We start from the raw sequence: 11,329 nt of genomic DNA, 5'->3' as shown, positions 1-11,329 counted from the left end.
TGTTGACTTTTGCCATTATTGTAATTACATCTCCATGTCCAGAAAGCATTTAGTCTTTAAACCTTCAATAAGCCTTATTTTAAAATGGAATCACTTGCTGTTTGAAGATTTGTGACTTGGCTCACAGCTATGGACCTGCAGTAGATTTATTTTATTATATAACATATATCATCATATTACTTTTTACATTTATCCAGATTTCTGCAAACATGTTGAGACAACATAATCCAATTGTCCTCTCCTTCATAGGTCATCCAGTTGTTTCTTCTCCTCTTCTCAAAATGAGCTCCTGGGTGGTGAACAGGAAAGGAGAGCCGCAGTACCGACGGCACTTCTTGGCAGACAATAGCATTTTTCACGGTAAATATCAAATAGACACATACACAATATTCTGACACCTGCATGTCTTGAGAATGGACACTAGAGGGAGATGCATTGCCAAAAAAAGTGCTTCAAGTAATATCAGACTAGAATCAGACTGCAAAGCCAATACAACAAAACCTCCCTATTATGGTGTAAAAAAAGACAGCTGCAAGCAACTGACTAGTGCATAACATACATGGAAAAACTGTTCATAGATGTTTGTGTTGGCAGGTTATTGGACTTTCTTTTATTGCTTTCTTTCTTTTATTGATGAAAAGCATCTCTTTGCCTTCCATGAATTTCTCACCATGGAAAAGAGTACCTGTGAAGTTAAAACAAGATATCTCTTATCTGTTTCTCACATTTCCATCAGTACAAGGTAATGTGTCTATGAAGCTGTTACCAAAGCAATGATTTTCAAACCATTTAATAATATACATAATTGGAATGATCACAGAGACAACATATCAAATGTTGAAACGGACTGATATGTTGTAACTGCTTGTGTTTTTAAAACATATATTTTTGATGACAGTAACATTTTTCGAAGATGTTGGGACAATGGCAACAAGGGATCATAAAATAATAATTTGAATAATTTGACTACTGATTAGGTTAATTTGTAAGAGTACAGAGGGGAGAGGTCTAGGATTCATAGAGAATCTAGACTTTTTTCAAATAAAAGTAGGCAGGGAGTCACCATTCTGAAACTTTGCATGGGATAAAATGCAAGAAAATGCAAGAATTACAGATTTTTTAAAATGTTTTTATTTTTAATTTTTATTTTTTTATGGTCAACGTAAGCAAAATGGAAGATATTTGGGGATAAAAATATCTCGACACAGTGTCACCAAAGCAAATGTCTGTATAAGAAGCAATATGGAAAAAAATAGATGAAATATTTGTGACATTTGGGCACTCGGCATGTGCATGGACTTGGGAAGTGATTGCCAGAGAACACAGTTCATTCCTCCCTCCACAATTAAAACTGCCACTCAGACCTTATATGTGCAACATCCAGAGTTGAAAACGTATTCTGTTCTTTGATGCATTGAAATTATTTTTGGAAATCATAGAGGCTACAGCGAAGAAGACCGATCCAGATTATTAGCAGCTAATACCTGCTTGACTGAACGAGAGTGCACTGGTACCTTTAGCATGGGTACCCCTTATCTGTCGTGAAGGTACCATCATGCCGGACAATATATACAGGTTTTGGAGCATTGCTTTCTTTCTTTCTTTCTTTCTTTCTTTCTTTCTTTCTTTCTTTCTTTCTTTCTTTCTTTCTTTCTTTCTTTCTTTCTTTCTTTCTTCTGTTACCTTTGTTATATCAAACTATATCATTCAAACAACAGCATGGCATTGTAGTGAAAGAATCTAGGTTCTAAACTGATCTGCCTCCAGTCCAGACCTGACACCCACCCAAATTTTGTCATATTGCTGTAAAATGACAAAAAAATTGACTACTGAAAAAATTACTGCTGAAATGCATTGCTTTTAAAACTCCAACAGTTCATCTCCTCACCACCCAAGCATTTACAGCTTTTTGTTAAAAGAAGAGGTGCTGAAACACAGTGATGTTAAAAATACCCCTGTCATCACATTCAAAATGACAAAACAGTCAGTTTTCAACATTTATATATTACATTAATAGTATTTTCAAGTAAAGGGGGTTGAAATTATTTGGACATCACTGCATTTTATTTTTTATTAACACTACAGCTTCTTTGGAAATGCCATACTTTTCTTTTTTGTAATACACATCATCTGAAATGTTGAGAGACTTTACTGTTTACGTTAGATATAATCTAAGTCGGTTTTTCCTTACAGTTTTTCTTAATCTGAACTAAATCCAGACATGCAGTTGCATCAGTTTGATCTTGATCTCTGCACTGACAGCTCTGTCAGAAAAATCCATGAAAAATCTCTGATGGGTTGGTTTGCTTCTGAGTTTGACACACCTACATCCGACAAACCATTTACAGCCTCACCTTGACAAACTGCCTCCCGACTCTCCATCCTACTTCGGTAAACTGTGTGCTATGCTTTGGCTGTACCGTTTCTTGTCAGTGAACTGTAGTAGAAAACAAGCATGACTGCTTCAGTGCTCTTCTGTGGATGATGGACTGAGCTGACTGACACAGAGAGAAAACACAATTACTTGTTTTCCCATCTGTTATGCTTAGAAATCACCATGTGTATGAAATTTCAGACAATTTCTGGCCATGTATTTATAATTTGTATATATAATTTCTCTGAGGATGAAGTTGCCTTTTCTTTTAGAATCTGGGAGCTATTAATGTTGGGAAAATGAAAAAAGTGTAGCCTGCTGAGCACAAAATGAGGATGCATTTTCAGTGAGCGCTAACCAATTTAAAAAAAAGAAAAAGAAAAGATACTAATCTTTTAACTGTTGTCTAAGCTGTTGTGTCATTTTAAGAGGTGAAAAAGGAAGAAAAATCAAACAAGCTGTATGAAATATCTGCTGCATCATTTCTGGAGTTTCTATGTTTCCATTAATGTCCTTGACATGTTTGTCCTTTACTGTCAGAGCATATTTATTTCCCTTTTCACTTCTTCACTCTGCCTCTTTTGCTTCTTCCAAGTTGCTTGCAGCCTTGTGAATTATCAAGTTGGCTGATTTTGGTTTTTGTCTGATCATGATATATAAACTAGACACTGCCAGGTGTTTTGGGCTGGGCCCATTAACTGTCTCTGATCAGGCAAGTGTGAATGAAGAGATGTTTGTGTTTAAATCAGAGTCACCAATTACCTTCTAATACCCAGGATGATAATGGACAACATACAGTCATGCAACACTAAACTGAGGGCGACACGTGTTCAGACATGCATTTTTGTTTCTTCAGACAGCACTAATCGATTTGGTAACCTCTGCCTCTGGCTCCCAGTGTTTGAACACTGCGTGTCTGTGTGTCTGCTCGGTCATTCCGAAATTGTCTCTCGCAGTCCTAAATGAAATGGCTTTAACGAGGACCAGTGGACGAAACTAATCTATGAGATTCAGACTGAGTAAACTTTCATTAGGGAAATGACTCTACTGGGATGATACGCTCCCGGCTGGACACACACATAAAAACGCTCACACGCAATTTAAACGCTAAAAAAACCCTACCTATTCATTAATGTTTACACGGGACTTGCTCTGCCTCTGTCGCTCTCTCTGGGGAACCAATATGTCCCAATGTGTTTACTGCATTCCTATTATTTCACGAAGCCTGCTTCCTGTTGTGTCTTGGAGTAAGCATGGAAAGAGACAGGCAATGTAAAGTGGGTCATAGCGCTGGCATCGCTGCGCAATTGTGCCGTATTTGTTGTTGTTGTTTTTATCGTTTAAGACTACAATCAATCACTGACCAAAAAAATATGCTTGTAACAAAACAAACGGATGTTGCACGAGCTGATTTTGGTGAGGAATTTAAACTGTCGTCAAGCAGCTGATCCACGCAAAAAAACAACAACCAAAAACTGGCGAAAATGTCCAAATGACCAACTCGAGTGGCTAAAGCCAACGCGCTGTGCGCTATCATTCACGTTCATTCATTCCACGCCCGTCTTGAGCTCTCGCTCATTAACATCCACTCTCCGCCAAACCCATCGAGCGTGTGAGAAATCGGCTTATCGTTTTGCTCCTGTGTTGCGCCTGGTGAGAGGAGAGGATGTGCGCGCACAGGCTGTGGATGTGAGCTTTGGTGATTTGTGAATCCACTCTGCAGACAGTACAGGGAGGCAGGTACTGAGGAGCAGTTTGCTTCTGGGGCTTGTTTTTTGGATTCTTAAAACAAGTGTCACTTTATGATTATGACGCGCTTATTGTGAACAGTCTAGTCATCATGGAGAAATGGACTAATCGGATACTTTTTGATGGCATCTTGGCATTTCAAACCGCCACAACTAGGGAATAAAATGATGCCCGAAGCGCATGGAGGGATTTTGTGAGACCAACAACTTCAGTCCTAAATGGCAGAGCTTGAAGTTTGCAGAAATCTTAGTTTGGAGAGGGGTAAGTGATCATTTTCAGCACTTGGACATTGTGGTTATTTGGTATATCTGTCTCACAGAAGACAGTGCGGTGCACGCATTCCTTCGCGTGCGCACCAGCCAGGCTGGAGCGTAATATCTCCACTGCGCTTGTTGTGGGGAATTTTCATCACCCACTCTGCTACAAACGCTGGAATAAGGAACCTAATCGCGTTGTCATTTGCATGAGGGATTCATTAGGCAGTATTTAGGCTGATGTTTATTGGCGTTTCAAACGCAGAAAGAATTCATTACACTCGGGGCAATATTTTAATTTTAATTTGTAAACTGCTGAGCGTTTATGTCAGCTTATATGAGAAATGTTGATGAGGAGCAGCAGCGGGAAACTGTCCCTGGTGCTGAAAATGCCCCTTTGTACGTGTCACTAGGGGGCAGAAAACCCCCTTAATTTCTCGATTGGATAACTCTGCCCTCAGTCCATATAGATCTGCATCCTGTAAGATCTGGATCTTCTGCACTGTTACAGAAATCTAACCATATCTGCGATGTTCACAAGTTCTGTCAGTACAATCCTTGGTGAGAACATGTCTCAGAAACTGACACACCACATAGCATTACCACATGCCATAGCTCAGTAAAAGAGGTGGGCTTGATTGTCGGTGGCATCAAGAGAAATAGGATCATTTTGAAAATCAGGCAGGGGATGTTAAGCGCCATACAATGTGGCAGAGCTGTGAATTGAGTCTTGATGGTCAAATTGAAGCCCTAACTGTCCCCGGGCTATTACAGCAGCCCTTTTATGATGCTGAAAATATGGAGAATCCTTGGCACTTAAAAGCAGAATACGTCAAGCTGTCAGCCCCCGCCACCACCCCTTGCAGTGCCAGGGTTTGTGTGTTTTTCTTTCTCATTTTGGGGTTTTAGAGGGAGGGCCCTGCCAACCTTGGACATGACACTAGCGCTTTATTCGTTTTGAACAACTCTTGTGCTTCATGGACAATCTGCTCTGATCTGTGAGAGAAACTGAACAAAAAATGAAAGGAAGAGGAAGGTATGGAGGAGCATGTATAGATACTAATCTCCTCCACATGGAGGAAATGGCTTTTCCATGTAAAATGTGTTTTTCCTCATGTGTCTCTCCTGCACTGATGATGATGATGATGAATCACAGCACGTTCCCCCTGTCTTCTCTCTACCGTCATCTTTGTTTCTGCCTCTTCCTTTTTTGTAGCTTCGGGGCAGAAACAGCAAGCAGACACCAGGAAGAAACTCTCCCAGTCCTTTAGATCTTCTCTGTTCTCCAAAAGTATTTCTCTTCTCTTCTCTTCTCTTCTCTTCTCTTCTCTTCTCTTCTCTTCTCTTCTCTTCTCTTCTCTTCTCTTCTCTTCTCTTCTCTTCTGACAGAAATGAAATAAATATGATACCACCAATCTCGTCCAATTTTAAATAGGCAATTTTTCAATAAGGTATAAAGTATATATAATATGATACTGAAACACGGTACTGCTGGAAAAAGGACCCATGTCTCTTTAGCTGTTCCACTGCATAGGTGCTTCCAGTGTATTCAGTTTAGCAATAATCAGTTTCCTGTTTATTAGTAATGTTCTTTCCTTTTCTTCTTTCTCCAAAAGGATCTTCTTTTTTTATTTATATGAAGTAAAATTTAATTGCTGCTGGGTTAATTTATCAGCCTGTGTGCTGACATAGCAACTGGCACATCACATCTGTTCTTGCCTTGGATTTTAAAAAAATCCAACTCCTTAAACCTACTGGGGTTCTTTTGGTAATTGTCAGCATGAATCTGCAGCCAGGCAACGCATTTACCACACCGTATTAGCGTTTTAAGTGGGAAATAGAAAGGAAATTATCCATAAATACAGGCTTTTATTTAATTTCCTTTCATCCCTTCATCCTTTAATGAGCTACCCAGAGGTCCAGTTTGCTTTTATTCAACACTTTTCGGCCTCCCTGATAAGAAGCAGAAGGCAGGCAATCATATCTTCTCTCAAATATTTTTTGGGAAACTGTTGAGATCACACAGGTTTTTATGGCAGTCTGGCTCTGCTAGAGATACTACATCTCAATCATCCAGCCAACAATCGTACACCAAATGTATACATAAAAAGCGCACTGACACACATGCAGGGTTCAGTTCCCGCCTTTGAAGTCACTCCTCCTCCGCTCGGGGACCCCCTGTATCAGCTTTGGCAAATGCATTATCATGCCGCAGTTGTCGTGTGTTTATTTTTATTCCGGAGTTGCTCCACACTGCACCCGAGGGAACCTGGAAACCCATTTGTAGCACTGGCAGTGTGAGCATTGCCCTAAGAGCTCTTAATTAGGTGGAGTAAGTGACTGCGACATAAGAGTGAGTGTGTATTCTTTTATGTTGCTAACAAGAAGCCTTACCAAGTGTTCTTAACTCTGAACTTTTGTGTAATGACTTTGTTTTAAAAGGAATTTTATTTGAAAGTACACTCCAGATCCTAGTTAAAACCTATTGGCACCATGTTGCTGTCAAATATAAAGCACTGGAGTTATACAAATGATTAGTAAAGCAGATTATTATCTTGGCAGCCATTTATTTGTGACAAGTCGATTAGTTTTAGTGCCATTAACAACCTATATATAGGCAGGAAATGTAGACATAAATACATGCCCAGAATTTTAACATTAGTGTGGGCTGTTTTATTAGAAAATGCAGCCAGCCATACTATACATTGCAATCGTGGCTCAAGAGTTGGCAGTTCGTCTTGTAATTGGAAGGTTGCCGGTTCGAGCCCCAGTTTGGACAGTCTCGGCCATTGTGTCCTTGGGCAAGACACTTCACCCACCACCTACTGGTGATGGCCAGAGGGGCCGATGGTGCGATATCGCAGCCTCGCTTCTGTCAGTCTGACCCAGGGCAGCTGTGGGTACAACTGTAGCTGCCTCCACCAGTGTGTGAATGTGAGAGTGAATGAATAATGGAATTGTAAAGCGCTTTGAGGTTCTCGAAAAGCGCTCTATAAATGCAATCCATTATTATTATTATTATTATTACTATAGCCACAATCTCAGGCACTGACAGTCAGAGTAAAGTTGCATAATAATATCAGATTTGGAGTCGTACAATCTGAAATCACCATATTGATGTTGCTTCTGCATCATTATAATGATGATTCAGGAGCATCGTTATTGCTCATTTGGCTCACTGAGCATTTAGTTATCATTAGCCAGGAAGTTAACTAATGCTTTTAAAAACTCTCATTAGCAAGCCAACGCAGGTAACCTAAATTTGGCTTACAGCAAACACAAAATTAATAATATGTTTATTATAGTGAATAAATTAATAAAGAAAAGAGAGTTTAATATACACAAAGAAATATTTCCCCCTTTACCTCCAACAGAGCAATCCTGTCTAATTTCAGACAAACGTTGTTATGAGGCAGGACCGACACCGACACACGGATCTCAGATACACACGAATATTATTTGATTGTTTAGCACTGACACAGAAATAAAGTGTGGAAGTGGAAAACTAGTAATGTTTTAGCAATATTCATATCATAACATTGTTGTGTAGCCTTGTTGAGCCTGAGCATAGTACGATATAGACTAACAAATTAAGCTATTCATTCATTCATTCATTCATTCATTCATTCATTCATTTATGGGTGTTACTTTTTTGATTGTTTTTTCAATTGTGATTTTTCTACCTTTGGATCTTTGGGTTGAAACTAATGAATCAAAACCCTCCATGAATTTAATGCCCTTCCAATGGTGATCTGTTTTTTTTGTATACCAGGTGTTTGTGATTGACTCTGGGGCTGAGAGACATTTGTCTGCGTGCAGACTCTTTTTTTAAACTAATTTGAGCTTCTGCTGCAAACTTGTGAGACTGGAGTGGGAGAATTGAAAAATAAATTAAGAAATTTGTATGCAGGCTCTTACATTTTATTTGGTTAAATTCTGCACAATCTGTTCTTTTACTAGCGATAAGAAATTCTTCACAATGTCACATATCTTGCATCCTTGCATTAGTCTTCTTCTGCTTATCCAATTCATAGTTGCAATGGGACTGGAGTCTATCTCAGCTGCCATGGGTAAAAGGTCAGGTACACCCTGGACATGGTGTCTATTGCAGGGCTAAGACAAAGAGACAACTATTCATGTACACATTCAAGCCTACAGCCAGAAAAAAGACACAAATGCAACAATTCAGTGAAACTGAGAGCCTGAATTAATAGCAAAATATGATTTTTATTGACTTCACTGCAGTTTTGCTGCATGTTCTGACTCATGGGCAGTATGTTTGACACTTCTAATACAGTTCATTCACTGTTTATTCTTAAGTAAAACACTCTTAAGTAAAACACAAAACAAAGTGTTCAAATCAACGCAGATATTAACGTGGCTAATTGTTCATTCTGCTCAAAAGTTTGGGACTGATGCAGTCTAGTTCAAGCTGCCGCATTGTGATGATTACAGAACTAGCCAGTACAGGCACCACACAAGAGGTTATTATCTCAGAATTCTGTTAATTATGACTTAGTTTTTAGATTAGGATTATAATTCTGTGGCTTTTTCTGTTTTTACTCCTTTCACAAGAAAATTACGTGCCGTAATTATGTATCATAAATCCATGCTACCACTCCCGTGGTGATGCAAGATTGTCGGTTTAGACTGGTTTGCACCTATACTCAAAACTTACACCTCAGTTATTTTTCCACTGTAGGATAAAATATTTTCTTTTCATATCTTAACAAGGAGTAAGTAGTTTTAGTTTCTGAAGCGCAACCTAACCTTAACCTTAGCGATATTATTATTAGTGTTAGTATGAAATTGCACAATGCAACACTGCTAAACAACAGCGGGGGGCAGTAGATCATAAAACAGCCATATGTCTGCTTTTAGAAGGCAAAATTTTTTTTGTTGAGGTTTGTTTGAACTCTATGTGAAAGCATGGATCCATCCTGCCTTGTATTAATGGATCCGTCTGCTGGTCATGATGTCATAATAAGGAGGCTATTCTTTAGACTCCTTAGTACCAACTGAGTATTCTTGTTGACCATGTCCCTCCCTTTGTGAACACAGTGTACCCATCTTCTGCTAGATGCTTCCACCTCACAGTGTCACAAAGCTCAAACAATCTCAAAAGGGTTTCTTGAAGATGACAATGAGTTCGCTGTAGATTTCAGTACTTTTAAAAATACAATGGAGTTTTTTTATGCTGACATTGTGGATCAAACTGTTATTACATAGTTATTTTCCCCCTGAGAATATAGTTATGATGATTTCACATTTATTAATCAGTTTTTCATATTGTGCATTTTAAAATTCCGTGTATGCAGGAATAGAAATGGCAAAGGTCGAATATTTACTTGCATATATTAGCAAATGACTGTTTTGATTTAAAACAGGAACATCAGAAAATGTGTCATGGCTGTGCAGCTTTGCAGTTCTTTAATTATCGTTTCCTGCATGTGGTCCGCATGTTGTCTCTGCATTCATACAGGTTTCCCCTGTGTGTCTTTTCAATCACACATCAGGTGGATTATACTCCAGCTGTCCCACAGCTAGGAATGTGAGGATCTGTCTCTCTGTTTTAGCATTGACTGACAAACAGATTCAGGCTATTTACCTGCTTTCCACCTCATACATACTCGGAATGGCTCCAGGCCACCATCACTATGAACAGAAACATGCAACAAGACAAAGTGAATCAATTAAACGCCACATCAGGATTTGTTATCCTAGAAATTATGTTCACCCAGTAATCACATTGTTGGGAAGCTTACTGATGGAGCAGGTGATGGAATTTGGAATTTGCCAAGGCATTAGAAACAGCAGTGTCACAAATGAGCTGGGGGCATTCATCCCACCATGCTACGGCCTGATTTCCAGAAGTCGTCATCTGTCACAGAGCTGTGCGCCTCACTAATTTAATTTCATAAGCTGTTGAATGTCCTGAGAGGAACAGTGAAACAGGATGGAGACTGGATGATATAACGCATGAATATATGTAAGAAGAAGATGTGATGGGATTATATGAAGTTTAATTTGGGGTTTATCATCTTTGATCTATTCTGTTGCAGTGATATGAAGAAAAAACCCCAATCTGCCTGATTATCTAATCTTAGAAACACAGACTGGTTCTTGTGGATGTTATATTCCAAATAAAAATCCTATATAATATTATATTACATACAGCATAAAGAAAATTGCATACAAGGAATAAGAAAAAATACCTCCAGAAATAATATTCTGTGAAACACTGAAAACTGGCATGAGGACTTTCACCTTTCTTGAGATTTGGATCCATCAAAGGGAAACTCCTCGCCTCACATATATATTTATTTATATGTTACATTTCAATCTGATTTCAACTTCTGTACAATGCAGTTTTACAATTTTGGAAAGGGACTTCAAAACTCTTTCTTTTCACTGACTTGTGTCAAAGAAAGATTAAATATTTGGTTGTAGTGGAAAAAAGTAAATATATTCAGTTAACACAATGCGCCTTTAAAAAAACAACTTTACTTTAAAATAATATTAACATGTAACAAAAAAGTGAATTTTAATTATTAATTAACTGTTGCAACCAACTGGCTCTGAAAACTTGGCGAGCAGACATGGTCACCATGGAGATCCACCATGGTCTCTTGGACCTTAGGATTCAGCTGGAAGCCCTTCTCCTTGTCAAAGTAGTCCAAGCATTGGTACATTGGTTCTTCTCAACAGAGGTTTTGCAGCCTCAGCAGAAACACGAGCAGAAAGAACCACAGGATCCCCTTCTGCAATGACCACAGTGTAACGTTAATGTCTGCATTAGTGCCAGTGGTGCTGTACACAGACACAGGACAGTCAGCAGTAAAGGACAGCATGACTTTCTTGTACTTAAAGAGCTCCTCGCTGTACCTCCTCTCCTCCTCAGCCCTTCATGATTGCAGGCACAGATGATCCCATTCAGCTTTGATCTGTTAAA

General features: G+C 38.9%; 1 protein-coding gene across 1 annotated transcript in view; it reads left to right on the top strand.

Annotated features, from left to right (window-relative positions):
- Positions 1-3,937: 3,937 nt before the first annotated feature.
- Positions 3,938-11,329, top strand: part of plch1 (phospholipase C, eta 1) — a 55,091-nt gene continuing 47,699 nt past the window's right edge. Inside the window, exon 1 of the mRNA XM_005739280.1 lies at positions 3,938-4,384. Within this exon, the coding sequence (XP_005739337.1) occupies positions 4,342-4,384 (43 nt within the window). The 5' untranslated portion in view covers positions 3,938-4,341. The remainder of the gene's footprint in view (positions 4,385-11,329) is intronic.

The sequence above is a fragment of the Pundamilia nyererei genome, unplaced genomic scaffold, assembly GCF_000239375.1.
Source record: "Pundamilia nyererei isolate P.nyererei 1_Seehausen unplaced genomic scaffold, PunNye1.0 scaffold00091, whole genome shotgun sequence".
NCBI lineage: Eukaryota > Metazoa > Chordata > Actinopteri > Cichliformes > Cichlidae > Pundamilia > Pundamilia nyererei.
Note: the sequence above shows the minus strand (reverse complement) of the source record. Positions and strands in the feature narration are given on the sequence as shown.